Source organism: Anabrus simplex, chromosome 8 (assembly GCF_040414725.1).
Source record: "Anabrus simplex isolate iqAnaSimp1 chromosome 8, ASM4041472v1, whole genome shotgun sequence".
NCBI lineage: Eukaryota > Metazoa > Arthropoda > Insecta > Orthoptera > Tettigoniidae > Anabrus > Anabrus simplex.
In genome coordinates this window covers 166997975-167017731 of record NC_090272.1, presented here as the reverse complement: position 1 = coordinate 167017731, position 19757 = coordinate 166997975, and the positions used below count along the sequence as shown (strand labels likewise).

At 42.2% G+C, this 19757-nt stretch overlaps 1 protein-coding gene across 5 annotated transcripts in view; it reads right to left on the bottom strand.

Moving 5' to 3' along the window:
• Positions 1-19757, bottom strand: part of LOC136879247 (calpain-2 catalytic subunit) — a 74152-nt gene that overhangs the window by 19698 nt on the left and 34697 nt on the right. For 4 of the 5 annotated variants that reach the window (XM_067153055.2, XM_067153054.2, XM_068228864.1 and 1 more), the window contains 5 exons: positions 18715-18846; positions 12240-12436; positions 10094-10265; positions 6277-6425; positions 3601-3775 (listed from right to left, as the gene is read on the bottom strand). In XM_067153055.2, the coding sequence (XP_067009156.2) occupies positions 3601-3775; positions 6277-6425; positions 10094-10265; positions 12240-12436; positions 18715-18846 (825 nt within the window). The remainder of the gene's footprint in view (positions 1-3600; positions 3776-6276; positions 6426-10093; positions 10266-12239; positions 12437-18714; positions 18847-19757) is intronic. The other variant, XM_067153056.2, reaches the window with a different exon arrangement.

The following is a 19757-nucleotide window of genomic DNA, read 5'->3' as shown; positions in this document are numbered from 1 at the left end:
TTCCCTATCTGTTGTTTTCCTAGTCTTTTCCTAAATGATTTCAAAGAAAATGGAAATTTATTGAACGTCTCCCTTGGTAAGTTATTCCAATCCCTAACTCCCCTTGTAAGCGAGCAGGCTGTTGGAGAATACCATCGAAGAGAATCTTCTGTATTTGTAGCTACAGCAAGCTTCGACAGTGAAGCCACTGAATTTCGTGTAATCTGTGCAGTCTGTACTTCAATGGTAGCAGGGACAACAACGCTTTGTACATGAGTGCAAAGGCGGTTTTCCTTTTTTCGAAGTATTTATGATAATCATCACCATTGGCAATCACTCTTCAGCAAGTAGTGTTTTCCTAATTCATTCTTCAAAATGATGGCTAATCATCACATCCGCGATGAACACACATTACCACAATTGTGACAAACAAATATTTAGGAGTCGGCTGGTAACTACTAAGGACTTTTCTATATTGTCTCCTTTTGTGTTGTTCCGCTAGTATTAGTTTCATACCATACTGATATTGAACCTATCAAGAAAATAAATATTATATTTATTTATTTATTTATTTATTTATTTATTTATTTATTCTGTCACTGATAGTCGCAGATTTCGATAGGTATATGAACTCTTGGGTCTAAAATAGCAATTATTAGACGAAATCAGATCAGAAATAGTATTATGGTAAGATGACGGTTGTGTTGTCGTTAAACGTCGTCGTCTTAGGGCCGGTATTATAATAAAGGTTTAAACTGTTGGTTCAGTTTAAACTTCGGTTTATCTGTTAGTCGTGTATTATAAAACTTGATCTTAAGTTTAACTAGAGATTAATTTTACTGCCACTCATCTACCGTTTAAACTGAAGTTTAAGAATACATAACCTTACAATATGGCAGAACGAATGGATCTCGAAGATATTTTTGAGGTGTTTGAAGAAATACTGAGCGATGACGAAGAAGTGGTTCAAATTATTGAATGACCACGGGCACTACGAGTTTTCCGAGAAAGGGGACGTCACTTTCATATATGGAATAAAAAATAGTTTTTAAATAGGTTTAGGCTTACTAAACAGACTGTCATAACCCTATTTCAGCAAATTTCTGTTAGAATAAAACACGCAACACAAAGGTAAGAATGTAAAAATGACTTTTTTAACTGTTTGAATGTCAAAAGTATACATTTTAGAAAATAAAGTAACTCCCTTCTATTTCAGAAATCATGCCGCAAAACCCCTCAGTCAGCTACTAATAGCATTGCGGTTTTATGCCTCCCGTAGTATGTTTATTAAAATAGGAGATTTTGGAGGAATTCATAAGGCCACTGTTTCACGGACTATATAAATATTTCTGTACTAATTGCACAAGCAATTCTATTTCCTTACAAGTAAAATTAGGACAACGTTTATTGCTTTTATCCGCCATTTTACCTACGAGAAGTAAACGAAACATTATCGATAGTCATCTTTTCATGCAAGTCACTGCAAAACATTATCGACAGTCACCTTTCCTCGCAAGTCACTGCTACCAAGATCGTATATTGCCTTCTTCACCTCAGTTTAACTTAGGCTGGCCATTGTAAGACTCAGCATCGGTTTAAACTCAAGTTACAGTTTCTCAATCTTCAGTTTAAACCCTCATTATAATACCGGCCCTTAATCATCATAATCAATGCTACCGTCAGTTTAGAGACTATATGACCTCTTTTAGGGAAGGATAGGGTGGGCCTATCCCAAAGGTTGTTGACAAAGGTGGATAGATTGAGGGAGAGAGAGAGAGAGAGAGAGAGAGAGAGATACGGGGCGCCTGGGGTGCTGGATCCCAGTGCGCGGGTGTCTGTACCCAAACGGAATTGTGGGGATATAGCTTTGTCAACTGTGTTGAGGGCCGAACGTGTCGTTCCAGGGAGGGCGGCTCCTTTTATTCCTCACTAGCTGGGGACGGCACGGCCGGTCAGTAAGGTAGTTATAAGGGTGGCGCTCACATGCGGATAGGTTTCCCGCCCATGTGAGGGTCCACACTGTAGACTTAGTTTAGTTTTATTTTGCATTCACATGGTTGATTTAGTTTATATATATCTTTGTAACGGGAACATGTATTTGGGCCAAAAGCCTGTAATGTTCAGTAAATACTATACTATTAATAAATACTATATAACCTCTTCATCTTCCTTATGCAGTCGCTCGAAACCAGATTCACCTGTTTGTTAGATAAGTGTGCTTCCGTTTGCATCATTGAAGTTGACTACAAAGAAGAACAGATTTCAACTTACCTCAATTTATAACTCTTAGGTTCTTTAGTCTACCGAAACCAATTTTGACTAAACTAATAATTTATGAACTAGCCTCTAGAGTGGAGAGAAGTGAGAACTTTAGTAAGATAAGTTGCAAATTTCAAGTTTTTAAATGTTTGAACCGAAATAAAATAAATTACGTTTCTAAATTTATGAGTATGAATTGGTAGAATCTGATGATGATCTTTCAAGATCGAAGCATGTCAATGTATTGTAATGAAGTTGTTTAATTTTCAGGTATTAAAGAACTAGCACATATGAACAATAAGGCATTAAATAAAGTATGAGTAAGGAGGTTAAGAAAACCAACTTTGGATATCCCATAGATAATATTTTTACTAACCCTAACTGACTTAGTCGATAAAGCAATAATCTTTTTCAAATCAAACTCAAAATTATCTCCTTAAGCAAGCCATAAACACGGTCAAACCAGCCATAAGCAACAAAAACTTCGAATACCACGTATCATCAAACAAGCTATTAAACCTAATTAATAAGTAAACCCCAGCTGTTACTAGTGTAGACAATGTAGAACAGCTGAAACAGGTTTTGGAGCAGCTATGGCAGCCGGAAGTCATGAAGGAAAAAGGAATTTGTGCAATTTTAGTTATGACTGATAGTACTACTATTACCCTAATCAAAATAACAAAAGAATCCTTACCGAAATCTGAATAATAGACATAATTCAAGTTCTCGGATCTTATTATTCAAGTAATAGCCTTCATCAGCGCCAAATGTCCAATTCTATTAATTTTTTTTTTTTTGCTATTTGCCTTACGTCGCACCGACACAGACAGGTCTTACGGCGACAATGGGGCAGGAAAGGCCTAGGAATGGGGAGGAGGCGGCCGTGGCCATAATTATGGTACAGCCCCGGCATTTGCCTGGTGTGAAAATGGAGAACCACGGTAAACCATTTTCAGGGCTGCCGACAGTGTTCGAACCCACTATCACCCGGATACGAGTTCACAGCTGCAGGCCCGTAAGCGCACGGCCAACTCGCCAGGTCCAATTCTATTATAAAGAGATATTAACAACCGAGCGTTGTAGGACTTCACATTCTGGTAATAAATCACCAAACTATAAGAGACCAAACCGAATCCATCTCAACCCAATAAAATACTTATCAAATTTGGTCTAATAATCAAAAACATTGTAGACAAGACAGACATTAGAACTAAAATAATAAACAGATTAATTGCCAAATCACCATCTATATACTCATAAACAAAGATGAAATAAACAACACAGACTGAGTTTAAACTGAAAACAGATGGTTTCAGTTATCAAATTACGTCAATAAAGCAAGTTTACTATGCAGGAACTTACGTTATTGAGGAGAACTGGGTGCGTAATATCCAGACGCGGTACTTTTGTTGCTATGGTGATAACCTCAAATTTCTTAAGGAAGTCGGACATTGTTATCCAGAACTCTCCGTCGTCCTCCAGGCGATATTCCATCTCCTTCTTGACGTTGCCTGGTACCATCTCCCATCGAGGGTCGCTGAAAGAGGACAGCCAGCACATTACATTCAAGGAATGTTTTCTGGGTATTATGCTGCAGAGTTACTCTTAATTATTGATAATATAACATATGATGTAGGACAGAACGGACGAAAGAAAGATAGATCGCAGTAGGAAAACTGTCAGTTAAAGAGAGTCTCCTCTGTGAAGATGCGTTAGTAATGATGATATTAAGAAAGATGATTAATTATAGTCAGTCATGTCATTCTCTTAAGCGAGCAGGCTGTTAGAGAATACCAGCGAAGAGAATCTCGTGTAATGGCAACTACTTTGATGGTAACTAGCTTCGATAGTGAGCTATTGAATTTCGCGTAATCTGTGCAGTGCTTTGTGTACGAGCGTCTGACAGAGTTACGCACACTTGTTCCTCCCATACCCAAAAGTCGCGTAGCAATGCCTAGCATACTCTTACACCGAACAATGCGAATAGTCATAACTTACCCCACGATCCATATACGTGCTTCTCTAGATAAACTTCATAAACAACCCTTAGCGCTCGTATGTCCGATGTGCAAGACATCACGGTCGCCTTTGTGTCCGTCTTAATTTTAAAAAAGAGCAACACGTGTTGGCCGCAGCATTTAAGCTTTTAGCACCTCGCGTATATAGTGCAGCCGTTCATAGATTTTGGAAAAGACGTTTTCTGCTTCCTCGGAAGCACAATCTGGAAAGACAACACTGTTAGGCAGGAAATACTCAGCAGGACACAGAAAGCATCAAACTTGTACAGTCAAGTCAGAAATCTTCTCTGAGACTGCAAAATACCACAAAAAGCAAAAACAATCATGCACCACACTTACTTTGTACCAATCCTCACGTACGGTTTAGAGACATATACCCTACTAAACAAAGACTTCAGTAAAATCCAAGCAACTTAAATGAGAACCAAACTACCAGAAAGGACAATATCAGAAATGAAGTGAATAAGAAAGTAGCTGGTATCGAAGTTCCTATTACCAGTGTCATAAAGAAACGCAGACTTCAGTGGTATGGGCACATAATGAGAATGAACAGGGAAAGACCTGCCAGAAAATGTTTTGACCTTAATCTCATAGGAAGAAGACCACAGGGAAGACCAAGAAAACGCTGGATAGAGACTGTGAGATCAGATGTGAAGGAGAGAGGACACAAATGGGAGGATGCACTGGAACAGATGTATGAAGACAGAAGGAGATGCGAGTACTTGTATACCATACCCGGGAAACTGGAGTTGGGATATGATGATGATGATGATGATGATGATGATGATGATTGTTTCCTGCTAATACGCTGAGCCAATGAACAGAAAATGGTCTAACTGAACAGTCTGAAGATTGCAAGGAACTCTACTGAGTGCAGTGACGAACAGAACGAAGATCCACTTCTTCCCCAAATCAATTTTCATTGAAAGTAGACTAAGAGTGGGTTGCAAGAATACATATCTTTAAATAATTATTCCTCCGTTACTTCCTGCATCGTTATTTTATGTAATTTCCGGAGTTGCAGATAACTCGCCTAGTGCTGTAGTTAAATGAGCACTGGAACTTTGCGAAGGATCAATGCCCGCTATATCACATCAAAGTTTTTTTCGTTAGAATACAGAAGGCGTTGCATGTGAAGCAATAGAGCACGCGGATAAATTAACTATGAAACTATCTGTTTTCTATAGCAGTGACGTTATCAGATAGGAATTGCATGGATAGCTAGAGTCTCCTAGCAGAAAACGATAGGGAAATTCCTTGTTCTCAAATTTAGCACGTACATGGCAAGCATTTGTACTCCGCGCAAATGGGTGTTCCGTCGCGGTCTTCAACAGAGAACGCCTTGCCAAAAGTTAAAATACTTTGCAGGTGGTTCGGCTCCATGGCTAAATGGTTAGCGTGCTGGCCTTTGGTCACAGGGGTCCCGGGTTTGATTCCCGGCAGGGTCGGGAATTTTAACCTTAATTGTTTAATTTCGCTAGCACGGGGGCTGGATGTATTTGTCTTCTTCATTATCATTTCATACTCATCACGACGTGCAGGTCTCTTACGGGAGTCAAATCAAAAGACCTGCATCTGACGAGCCGAACTTGTCCTCGGACACTCCCGGCACTTAAAGCCATATAAGCCATTTCTTTTTTTCTCTCTCTCTTTTTGCAGGTAACTACATTGAAGGAATGTAAAGCAATTGTACTGTTAGTTCATTAAATATCGTGTTCTATCAGCATTGCCTATACTTTACTTACAGATCTCTTATTTCTTACTATGTACTACAGAATCGGTCTCTCTTCCCTGTACTGCATCCAGGTACAATCCCTCGGCATGCAGTCTCTCAGGCTGGTATAAATCGCGGTTACCTATTATCCCGGTCACACTGATGAACAAGAACACGAGTGACATACCTAATTAAGCCAGGAAGACTTTATAAATAAAGAAACCCTGAGAGAGATACGTGAGGAAAAACTTACAAGGTCACACAGACCGCCCCGCCCGTCTGTGGTTAAGGGGTAAGAACACTTACTTCTCACACCAATCTCCACACCACTCAATCTTCCCCCAAGGATTACAGACTCGCACCAATTTCACCACTCCCTCATGCGGCATTTCAATTCTCCAGGCTCCAGTCACTGTGTACGCGTGCAATGTTAACAGGCCTCTAGTCTTGAGTGTCTGAAAAATAAAACATAAATATCAGAAAGTACCGAAGGTCAAACTCTCTTCTCTCGCAAACATACAACCGAGCCTGAAACCATAACCAGGGTCATTAGAGATGTTCAGACGGAGTTCATAAACAGCGGGGTGGCAATGCGTTTCTCATCCCTCCATTTGATACGTAAAACAGATTTCCAATTGTTCTCCAAAGCTTGTCATGCACTGTTTTATAAATTGTGTATCCCCTATGGCTCACAAATAAAATTAGGAGCACGGCTTGGCGACAATCCATGCCGGTTCCTATTGAACTAACAGAGGAGATGGTGGGCTTTAGGTAGATTACAATGTAGGTAATAGATTGTGCCTAGACCAGATGTACTCTTCCACATGCACAGACGTTTCATTCGCCTTAGTGCATTCACTAAAGAGCACTATTAATCCTCTCCAGCCCAAATGTATTTGATAAATGAAAGAAAGAACATTCTTCAAAGTTCCCTTCAAATAGGTATGAATGAATTTTCCATGTAAAAATCCATATAATTCTAGGAAAGATAGAGAAAGTGGAACAGTGATTCCAGACGAAATCATTGGGGAATATGAAAGATTTACTAAGGTAACTCACATAAAACGTGTAAGTTACTGATTCCAATTGGAATCGCAATCCTGGAGAGAGTTAATCCTTAATCCTAGCTATAAGATCTTTAGAAGCAAAACCGTTCATACTTTCACTTAAACACCAGCAGGATCCAGTGTTTATAAGTTGCCCATACCATGCATGAATCCTCAAAATTACAATTTTGGAGGCATGGCCCACGTTGTGCATCCGTATGCAGATCGGCTGTGCTTAACTTACACGCTTCCCCACCACAGTTGCCTTCCTCTCCTACATTGCTGTGGCGAAGAAATGCAGGCAAACGTCCTTTTCTATCACTATGTTCCCTCTCTATGTCTTTCCTCAGAACGTTTCCATGTTCACATGTCCCATCCTGGGACTGGGAATCACGTTCAAAAATAGTAGGTTAAACAGATTTGAAGTCGAATTTGAAACCCATAGAAAACATAGAGCTAATGTATTGACATATTTGACAAGAGAAAAGAATAGAGGACCAAACAAATTCGCCAAATAGTGTTAAGAAGGTCACACAAAAAAAGTTGGCTGCCAAGATGGCTGGTGATTTCCTCTGTTTCAGGGCACGAAAGTCACTGTAGTGTCGGCACAGAATGGGGTAGAATCATTCAGAAGGTGCAGTTTTGTAGTTAATGGACCTAAAAAAACTATTGAACATCATAAAGATATAGTTACGGATAACCAAACATTTAATAGAGGAAAGTGAAAGTAGTGAAATTTTGGTGGCTTCGTGGCAAAACGTCCAAGTGCATGCAAAATGATAGGGTAAAAGAACATTGAGAACTACACAAAGGAGCGAACTAGGAACCAAACAATCCCAAGTAGACATCTAACAAGTGAGTACATCGGTTTAGGTGGCGGCGCATGCCGGAGATAGTATGGTGGCGAATATGTCCAGGGATGAGCCTGTTATGGACACAGACGGCGTCGGCGGCCGGGAAACATATTCCCTTACTATAACCCTGCATACAACAAAGGAGTGATATTGTGCGAAAAATATATGAAATACAAATACTCTTTAATTTCTCTCACGTAATTAACACACCCACGTTTCCACGCGTAAGCCTGGGACGATACTGTGGCACTGCCTCTCTCCATATTTTCTTTTTAACCAGAATATGTAAGTCATGTTTTCGACAATTGTAAATAACTATTACTTCTTTGCTACGCAAATTCCACTCTATGTTCTTATTACTAGTCGAAGGAACAATAAAGCTAATATCTGGGAGAAAGCTTTCTGTATGCATACAAACCCAAATCTTCGGAGATTCTCGTCTGTGAAGTTCGCTCCCAACCTCGATTGGTTAATTCCGTGTCTAAAAATCTCTCACGTGTACAAGTTGTTCATTATAAAAATCAGTCGTATATCAGCCAGCAAAGATTCTGCTTACTCTGTCATCTGGTAGAGAAGAATGGAAAGTGGGAAAAAATGAAATGGCGTATGTCTTTTAGTGTCGGGAGTGTCCGAGGACATGTTCGGCTCGCCAGGTGCAAGTCCTTTGATTTGACTCCCGTAGGTGGCCTGCGCGTCGCGATGAGAATGAAATGATGATGAAGATGACACATAAACCCAGCCCCCGTGCCAGCGAAATTAACCAATGGTGGTCAAATTCCCCACCGTACCGGGAATCGAACCCGGGAACCCTGTGACCAAAGGCCAGCACGCTAACCATTTAGTCATGGAGCCGGACAATGGAAATTGGAAATTGAAGCGCACTAAGCCTAGTTGGGTTGAACGCATGCAGCAGTGTGCAAAAATTGGCCACCTCGGTGTACAGAGCAAGTTGTCGAGATATTTGTTTAAGGTTAGTTGAATTGAAAGCCGACAACACTGCTAAAATTTATTTTTGCTAGTTGCTTTACGTAGCACCGACACAGATAGGTCTTATGGCGACGATGGGACAGGAAAGGCCTAGGAATGGGAAGGAAAGGCCGTGGCCACTGCTAAAACTAACGGGATAGCCAAGAGCAATACATTTGCTAATGCAGAGAATAGTTGAAGCAAAATTCATGTTTAATGGTTCTGTCCAAACGAATACAATGTGTCATATTTACATTCTTGTATAAGGAAAATTTGTTTCGACCTGGAAAACTGTCACGAAGTATGCTTGTGTTCCACGGTAATGCACGTCAACAGTCTGCCAAGGTAAGATGGACAGTCAGTGCTGTTTTCCCTGGGGTCATATGGATCACCCTCCTTACAGTCAATTTAATTAAGCCAATAATAATAATAATAATAATAATAATAATAATAATAATAATAATAATAATAATAATAATAATCGTATGGTCTCAGCTACCGTGTGCAGACATTTCGATTTGACGCCATCTGGCTGTCTACTCGTCAATTTCGACGTTCCGTTTTACTCTAGCCCCACTAGATGGCAGACCAAGTAAACAGGATCTCTCTTGGGTGTCTATGGCTGAGATTTAATGAATTTTGTCGGGTAAATACCAAATGTATCACCAGAGATCTTTTACATACCGACATCGTACGACATCGAGTATCGAATGGACTTTTTTCCGCCCTTCAAAAATCCGACTACCTCAGCCGGGTTTGAACCCGCTATCTTGGGACTCGAAGGCCGACACTCTACCACAGATCCAAAAGATGCAAAAAGGAAATAGTATGTATTCTATATTTTGTGACTTTTACACTTGAGACAGGTCCCCCACCCTGTAGTAAGAGATGACTAAAAGGGGAACACCCTTACGTGAGACAGGCTCCTCGCCTTCATGTTACATATCCGACCTCCCTTGGCCAACTCTTGTTCTCTTCCGACCCCGACGGTATTAGATCATCGAGGTCCAACTTTCATTTTCAATCTTTTCCCAGCCCTATTATTCCATTTACAGATATCCTCATTCTTCGAAGGGTTTGACCTCCTTCAACTTTACTCAGATTAGTATCAAGGGAGGATGGTTTCCTAGTAGTTGTACTTCCTCTTAAAACAAACATCACCACCACTACCATACTATGATACCACCATATTATTTTATTAGTCATTCATTTTATAGAGATCAGTGGCTATCTAGACGGGTTCATTGAATTACTTACCCCTGTAGAACAACTGATTAATGATCCATTCCTGAACTCTAGACGTATTAAATTGAAAAGATCATTCATAGGCAACTCATCGGTCTCTATCGTCTCGGAAATGTAACCTGTCATACTAATGAAACTCTCTGACAGTTGGCCTCCATCTATATTGTTATAATTACCATGAAATCTGAAACAGAAGAAATAATGCATTTTATGAAATAATAATAATAATAATAATAATAATAATAATAATAATAATAATAATGTCCGCCTCTGTGGTGTAGTGGTTAGTATGATTAGCTGCCACCCCCGGAGGCCCGGGTTCGATTCCCGGCTCTGCCACGAAATTTGAAAAAGTGGTACGACGGCTGGAACGGGGGCCACTCAGCCTCGGGAGGTCAACTGAGTAGAGGTGGGTTCGATTCCCACATCAGCCATCCTGGAAGTGGTTTTCCGTGGTTTTCCACTTCTCCTCCAGGCGAATGCCGGGATGGTACCTAACTTAAGGCCACGGCCGCTTCCTTCCCTCTTCCTTGCCTATCCCTTCCCATCTTCCCATCCCTCCACAAGGCCCCTGTTCAGCATAGCAGGTGAGGCCGCCTGGGCGAGGTACTGGTCATACTCCCCAGTTGTATCCCCCGACCAATAGTCTGAAGCTCCAGGACACTGCCCATGAGGCGGTAGAGGTGGGATCCCTCGCTAAGTCCGAGGGAGAAACCGAACCTGGAGGGTAAACAGATGATGATGATGATGATGATAATAATGATAATAATAATAATAATAATAATAACAATAATAAGACTTGGTTGCCAAGTTGTCAGGTTCAATTACGATTCAGTTCGGTGGCATTTGGAAATAAAATACAACAGCCTCGTTTTGGCAGATTTACTGCCATTCCTCCGGGACAACTTTAGGCACCTCGTCATCTCTGAACACCGTAAAATTAATTAGGGAGACGAAGAAACCAATAACATTTAATGCAGACGAAGAAAACAAACATCTGTAAAATAGTAGAAACTTCACGTTACAACATTGAGGATTGCCCTTCACGTCTACCGTCGTGTTGAAAAGTTCACGGTGGAGCCCATTTCAAAACTGACCACAACAAATTACAGCTGCATTCATTCTGCATTTAGGAGTAATTGTTATCTTCCTAGTATATTGTTTCAGCTGCATTAATCGGAAGGAAAAGAGGGCTTTTTTCTTCTACAGACACACTTCGACTTCATAAAATAAAATTCCGCTCTGGGTCGGGACGGTAGAATAACGCCCACTGTATCCCCTGCCTGTCGAAAGAGGCGACTAAAAGGGTCCAGGGGGCCCTCAACTTGGGAGCGTGAGTTGGCGACCACGGGGCCCTTAGCTAATTCCTGGCATTGCTTCCACTTACTTCTGCCAGGCTCTTCATGTTCATCTATCCTATCCAACCTCCCTTGGTCAACTCTTGTTCTTTTCCGACCCGACGGTATTAGGTTCCGGAGGACTAGTGTGTCTTTCATTTTCACGCCCTTCGCGGCCCTTGTCTTTCTTTAGCCGATACCTTTATTGCTCAAAGTGTCGGATCCTTTCCATTTTTCTCTCTGATTAGTGTTATATAGAGGATGGTTGCCAAGCTGTACTACCTCTTTAAACAATAATCACCACCACCACCACCACCGTAATATAAAATAGCACCATTCGATGGTATTACAATTTTAATAAATCATATCCCTTAGTGTTCGTATTGTTATCCAAATTATAAAGTTGTATCGCCATTGCTAAAACGTTGTTAACCGTTTAAAGTTTCTCGGCAGTGCGAAGTCTGATAAAGTTAGGTTTAAAATCGTTATTGCATGCCATAATTATCCAGCAAGTTGGTCATGCGTTTTGGGTCACGTAGCTGAGAGCTTGCATTCGGGAGATAGTGCTTCGAAGCCCTGAAGATGATTTTCCGTCGACATGGTTTCCCATTTCCACAACAGGTATATTCTGGGTCTGTAACTTAATTAAGGCCATTGTATCTACCTTCCCAATCTTAGTTCTTTTCCATCCTTACTTCGGCAAAAACCTTCGATAACTTAGTGCGGCGGTAAACCACTAGAAGACAAGCCAAATTCCTAGATTCGTTACCAATATTTACGGAAAACTTACAGCTACTCATAATTCTATGTCAACAACTCACTTGGCAAATGCTTTCTCCAGAAGAGGGAGCCAAAACTCATTGGGATCCCTACATGTTGCATAGTAAAGGTCACCATTTTCGTCAACAGGAAGTCTGTCGTCAATATCGACAGTGACCCAAGTTCCCATCCTCCAGAACCGGAAAGTGACTAGTCCTCTGTAGCCTTGCCCGTACAGTACCTGGCCTTCGGGAATCACCTGAAAGTAAGATAGAAATTATAAGAGTTCAAGGAAACGATTTCCGAAGACGACGTATAACGTGATAATGCCTACGAAACCAGGCTGCATATATCGGAACCTTAGCGTAATACATTTGGGCTTACAATTCGGGAACTGGAGATTCTCTCTGAATGGTCGAGGTACTGTAGGACTGTAAATGAGGGAGGGTGGTGGTGGTGATTATTGTTTTAAGAGGAAGTACAACTAGGCAACCATCCTCTATATAACACTAATCAGAGGAAAAAATGGAAGGGATCCGACACTTCGAAAAATGAAGATATCGGCCAAAGAAAGACAAGGGCCACGAAGGGCGAGAAAATGAAGGACTCCCTAGCCCTCGCACACCTAATAGCGTCGGGGTCGGAAAAGAACAAGAGTTGACCAAGGGAGGTCGGATAGGATAGATGAAAGTGAGGAGCCTGACACAAGTAAGTGTAAGCAATGCCAGGACTTAGCTGAGGGCCACATGGTCGCCAACCCACGCTCCAAAGTTCAGAGCCCTTGGGGCCCCTTTTAGTCGCCTCTTACGACAGCCAGGGGATACCGTGGGTGTTATTCTACCTCCCCCACCTACAGGGGAATGTAAATGAGGGACAGGAGAAAAAATGGCACATGGTGGGCCTCAGTTAAGTGGGCTACGTGGGTCGAAAAGGAGGCTTCAAGAAGTGACGATCTTGAGGATAACGATTTGGTCTGCGATTAACAATTCAGGAAATGAAAATGTCTAAGGATAAAATTACTGCGTTGACTAGGCGAAAGTACCGCAAGGGGATCACTCTAAGTATCTAGCTGATGATAGAAGGAAAAAAAAATCGTCATTACGGTTATCACATAAATGGGATTGTAAGTAAAGATCACCGTTCTCTTCACATGGTTATGAGGGTATTTAGGGGTTGTAGTAAGGGTGTAAGTCACTGGTAAACCGGGCGAGTTGGCCGTGCGGTTAGGAGCGCGCAGCTGTGAGCTCGCATCCGGGAGATAGTGGGTTCGAACCCCACTGTCGGCAGCCCTGAAGATGGTTTTCCGTGGTTTCCCATTTTCACACTAGGCAAATGCTGGGGCTGTACCTTAATTAAGGCCACGGCCGCTTCCTTCCCATTCCTAGGCCTTTCTTGTCCCATCGTCGCCATAAGACCTATCTGTGTCGGTGCGACGTAAAAGAAATAACAAGAAAAAGTCACTGGTAAGACTCCATTTACAGTTTGGTTTCAGTGTATGGGGGAAAAGATTGATTCGTCGCTAAAAATGACCCAACGCCAGTTCTCGGAGGTCCGTACCACCGCTCAGAGCAAAACTCCAGACGACGACGTCGATGTTGGGGTGTCTGCAAGGCGCATCGAAATGGTGCTGGAGGACACCGAGGTCTCTGGCGATACCGCTACATGTCATTGAATGGTATACAGCATCATCGTTGGTTGCATTCGCGCCTTTTTAACGATGGGGCGGTCCTATGATTTGGTAGTCATTCTGGGTTACCCAGAACCTTCCCGGTGCGTATGACTTCCTTCCTGTACTCATTGCTCCCAACACCAACGCACAGTTCGATCATAATGACTCAGTTGGCAGCCAGTCCGACGAAGCGTCCATTCTGAATCTCGTATTCCAACAATCCGCCCTCATTCAAACTCCGTGAGTTGTTTATACTGCTGTCGCATGCGTTGCTGACACATGCTGGCTACACACTTATACCGGCTTCACAAGCACATCGATAGTACTGCGTACAGAGTCTTCCTGAGGTCGTTTAAACTGAAGTTACTAATTTTGTGTCTAGTGGCGTTTCCGATCGGCCCCTAGCACCTTCAGTATTGCCCTTGATGGTGCAGCATACCAACTTTCGACTCTTTGAGGTGACTTGTTCTGGATGCGGCATTTTATTTTTCTAATGGTAACCTCTAGTGCGAGGTTGAGTTCTATGCCTCCTTCTACGAGCAGTCATCATCATTCTTCAAGTATAGCAGATTTCCACAAATAAATAAACAAATATTTAGGCCTAAATATAAAAATATTAGCAACAATCACCGAACCTAATACAACGTGGGGGAAATGCTACCATTCAAGTAAACGTGTCCGACGGGAAACTGACAGAATTTCCATCTACACTGACAATAATTACATACCGTACTTATTCATTTTTTCGAAAAAATAGTAACACTACATCAGTGAAATGGCCATGTGATACGATTCGGCACTATGTACTGCCCGTATCACGTAACAGCCAATGAGAACCCATTGGGTGACTCCTGCCAAATCTGTTACGTTCCTTCTCACGAATATCGCACTTTAATAACGCTATTTGTTACTGAACCAGTCCTTGTGATGAATGGTCTAGAATTATGATTTGCAAGATTAGCTGGCGTTTGTGTTTCAGTGGGTTAGGCAGATTGACATGTCATCCAGAGCTCAAAATGATTCTAAATAATTCTATTTAGTGCTCCTTTTTTATTTTGCTACGTGTATATACGTACATTATACGTTACGAAGAGTTACACCGCCGTCTCTGTGGTGTAGTGGTTAGCGTGATTAGCTGCCACCCCCGGAGGTCCGGGTTCGATTCCCGGCTCTGCCACGAAATTTGAAAAGTGGTACGAGGGCTGGAACGGGGTCCACTCAGCCTCGGGACATCAACTGAGTAGATGTGGGTTCGATTCCCACCTCAGCCATCCTCGAAGTGGTTTTCCGTGGTTTCCCCACTTCACCTCCAGGCGAATGCCGGGATGGTACCTAACTTAAGGCCACGGCCGCTTCCTTCCCTCTTCCTTGTCTATCCCTTCCAATCTTCCCATCCCCCTACCAGGCCCCTGTTCCCCATAGCAGGTGAGGCCGCCTGGGCGAGGTACTGGTCATACTCCCCAGTTGTATCCTCCGACCAAGAGTCTGAAGCTCCAGGACACTGCCCTTGAGGCGGTAGAGGTGGGATACCTCGCTGGGTCCGAGAGAAAAGCCGAACCTTGAGGGTAAACAGATGATGATGATGATGATGATGATGAAGAGTTACACAAAGAATAACAACATGGAGTCAGCTATGCAAAAGCAACAGAAACCAAGAGGAAAATCTTGGTAGCGCGAGATTTTGAACACACAGCTGTTGTTTATAGTATGACAGATTAGTACCGCATATAGCCACGTCGGACCTCGATGCTTGCTTCAACACTGGGGCATATTCAGCATCGAAGAATCTAACTTGTTTAGGGGCTGATCATCCCATTCTAGAATAGCAGCTTTAGTCTTTTGCTAAATATTTGAAGCCGGGCTGAGTGGCTCAGACGGTTAAAGCGCTGGCCTTCTGATCCCAACTTGGCAGGTTCGATCCTGGCTCAGTCCAGCGGTATTTCAAGGTGCTCAAATACGTCAGCCTCGTGTCGATAGATTTGCTGGCACGTAAAAGAACTCCTGTGGGACTAAATTCCGGCACTCGGCGTCTCCGAAAACCGTAAAGAAGTAATTAGTGGGACGTACTGTAAAGCAAATAACATTATTATTATTATTATTATTAGTAGTAGTAGTAGTAGTAGTAGTATTAGGGTGGAGGGCAATAGTTCTCTTCAGTCCGCGCCATGCAACTTCAACAGACTTCATGTCCAGTCGCTGTATGCCGTGCGCTTCAAAGAAATGATTGACCACTTTGGCTCGCTGGCTACCAGCTTTATGATCTACTACTGTAAAGCCCTCACCCGCAGTAGCACCAAACCCGATAACTGCAGGTTGGGAGGCGTACGTCGTCTAGATAAGTTCCCACCCCAAATCATGGCCCAACCACTTTGTTGCTGCTGGCGCTCCAGGAGAAGTGCTTGTTCCATCTCCCACCGGATCGTCTCCTCACTCTAATGCTCCTGTTGTATGGGGGACAAGATTATGGTGATTTCATCAGAAAAGAGCACACGCTTCCACTGTTCCTAATGAAATGGGCTATTGCTAGTTGCTTTACGTCGCACCGACACAGATAGGTCTTATGGCGACGATGGGATAGAAAAGGCCTAGGAGTTGGAAGGAAGCGGCCGTGGCTTTAATTAAGGTACAGACCCAGAATTTGTCTGGTGTGAAAATGGGGAAACCACGCAAAACCATCTTCAGGGCTGCCGACAGTGCGATTCAAACCCACTATCTTCCGGATGCAAGCTCACAGCCGCGTGCCTCTGACCGCACGGCCAACTCGCCCGGTATATAGTGTGGTTTAAGAAGAGCTTTCGGCACAGGCCATCTTGATATCCAACCTCCGTTGTGCAGCCGATTTTGCACTGTCTGGTCTGAAACATTCAACCCAGTGGCCCTTCAAAGATCCTGGTGGAAAGAGGTAACAGTGGCAGTAGACTACGACGACTATAAGCAATAAATACCGATCCTCCTTACGAGTAGTTCAGCGTGGAAGTCCCGTCCGTTGTCGATCAACAACCGTTTGATCCCCTCTGAACTTTTTTAAAACTTTAGAGACGTCACTCTCACGAGCGGCGACATCCACTTATCTCCATCCTTGTTGCAGCAATGTCCCAATTGAATGGGGTCAGTAGCAGAAATGGGTATTCTTGCAATTTCTTCCTCAGTTCTATGCGAGCTGACTATACACTACCGACCTTGCAAGCGAAATTGTTAAACCGACGACACGACTAATATCTCCTATCGGACAAATATAGAAACTTATCTTGGTTTAGTGTCCATGTGTGTCTTCTCATACATTGGCCTACAGCGCATAATGAAAAATTGTTTGAGATTCCGCGAAAGTACTGGGTAATATCGTAATACGCAAAACCTTTTTGAACACTGTAATGTGTTTCAAAATATTTTTACAATTGAGAAGTGTCTGTTCAAAAGGCGTTGTTTCCACCCTAATAAAGTTGTGGAAAACCGCAAGGGAATATACCATAAAATGCACATGGAACGTCCCCACGATCGGGTATGGTATACTTTTAAGGAATTACAGTCCGTCTTTCTTGTCTGGATTGCTCTTGGCATTCGACAGAATTCAACTACTGCAATCCTAAAAAACATTGATGTGGAAATAGACCTTCCTCATTTGTGCGAGGCAGTGCAGGTATTTATTGAAGTGGGTAGAGCACAATGGGGTTAGCAGCGGGAATGTCAGTAGACCGAGTACTGTTATCATGCGAACCTTGCGATACCGACAGAAGAAGATTAATTTTAGAAAAAAAGATCTGTGAGTGCTACAAATGCAAGAAGATTAAGGCGACTTCAGAATGGAATATGTGTTGATCGTTAAAGTGCTAGCAACGTTAGAGCAAAAGGAACCACTGTATCACCAAAGACTGATTGTCTGACTAGCTGAGCAGTCACAGATTTAGCACGCTACTGTATTTGGTGACAGAGCCAGATGGCAGAGTACTAACCTAAACAGACAATAGTCCCTGACGTGGTGGAGTACAACCGTATCTTAAACACGTAAAACATTGTGGCACAGTCATAAAATCGGTCAATTACTTAACTCCCCTTTTCCCTACCACGCCACTTAGACGCCCGAGATTGTATGATTCTTGACAGTAGAACTGTTCAGAACCAACCAGACTCTCCTATTAGGACTTAATATACAAGATACAACATAAATACAGTTAAATAATTTATAGTTTCAGAAACGGAAAACATACATACATACATACATTATCATTATAGACTGTTATGTCTTTCAGCGTTCAGTCTGCAAGCCTCTGTGAATTTACTAAACGTCGCCACAATCCTTGATTTGCAACTAGTGTTGTGGCCTCATTTAGTTCTATACCTCTTATCTTTAAATCGTTAGAAACCGATTCTAACCATCGTCGTCTTGGTCTCCCTCTACTTCTCTTACCCTCCATAGCAGAGTCCATTATTCTCCTAGGTAACCTATCCTCCTCCATTCGCCTCACATGACCCCACCACCGAAGCCGGTTTATGCGTACAGCTTCATCCATCGAGTTCATTCCTAAATTAGCCTTTATCTCGTCATTCCGAGTACCCTCCTGTACCCTCCTGCCATTGTTCCCACCTGTTTGTACCAGCAATAATTCTTGCTACTTTCATGCCTGTTACTTCTAACTTATGAATAACGTATCCTGAGTCCACCCAGCTTTCGCTTCCGTAAAGCAAAGTTGGTCTGAAAACAGACCGATGTAAAGATAGTTTCGTCTGGGAGCTCAGTTCCTTCTTACAGAATACTGTTGATCGCAGCTGCGAGATCACTGCATTAGCTTTATGACACCTTGATTCAATCTAATTTAAAATAAAATATTTAAAAAAACTTCTTCATCTTCATATTCTTAATAGAATGTTACCTGTTTTATCAGATCCGGTCTTGAAGCTATAGCTGCAGCGGCTGAGAGGAACCAGCAGTCTCCCAGATTACCTTGTCTCACATCCGTACGATTAGCTCCGTCAACAAATATCTCAGGCCGGGAAACGATTTCCTGAGTACATACAAGTCAATAGAACATCATTCTTTTCGGTATGAATTAAGACAGTGGCAGTAAGAATCCTCTATTTTACTAAGATCTGAATATTTTGTGAAGCAGCATGCTTGAGATTTCTATAAACATTCCCGTTTCCCAACTGAAAATTATTTTTGTTGATTCTCTTTAATTTAAGAATACATTTCTGGGGTGTTTACAAGGTCTGAAAAAAATATACTTTTAAAATATTTATCCCATACGTGTTCTGGAAAGGAACCAACACAACCTTGGAGAAAATGTTCACATTATTTGTTAAACACAATGACAAAAGTAAAATACTTTAAATGGCCCTTAACTAATTCATTGGGGAGAGGATACCAAATAATAATAAATTATTTTGCCACTAATGTTTAACAATATTGGTGCGATTCATATCAAACATTTCACCCAGATATTCCATTTAATCTGTTTCTAGCAGGCCATTTCACGCGTATATGGAATTTTAAAACGGTGCGCTTCCTTGGAAAGTAAATTCGCGTCCTCGTACCGAGGCGATGCAGCTCTTTTCAGGCACACTCCCAATGGAGGTAAGCTGCATGTACTTTTTCAACCACATATCAGCCCTTCTGCCAATCATAAATTTCTGAAAGTACCGAGAAGTGAAACCAGGCCTCTTGAGGACAGTAGCTAAATAGCACCGGCCGTTACACTACGGATGTCGACATTTTCCTGGAGAGGAACAGGTAGGCATCACACTTTACACAGTGTTTTGGTCTTACTCTTGCATCGACAAATTCTAGGGTTGATGCCTGCTGGCTGATCACAGAAACATAAACACACTCTGCGAGAACTCCACAATCATTATATTCCACGTTGCCGCCGCAAATTCTAACCTGCACGATCGTACGGGTCAGTTGGGCAAGGAATAA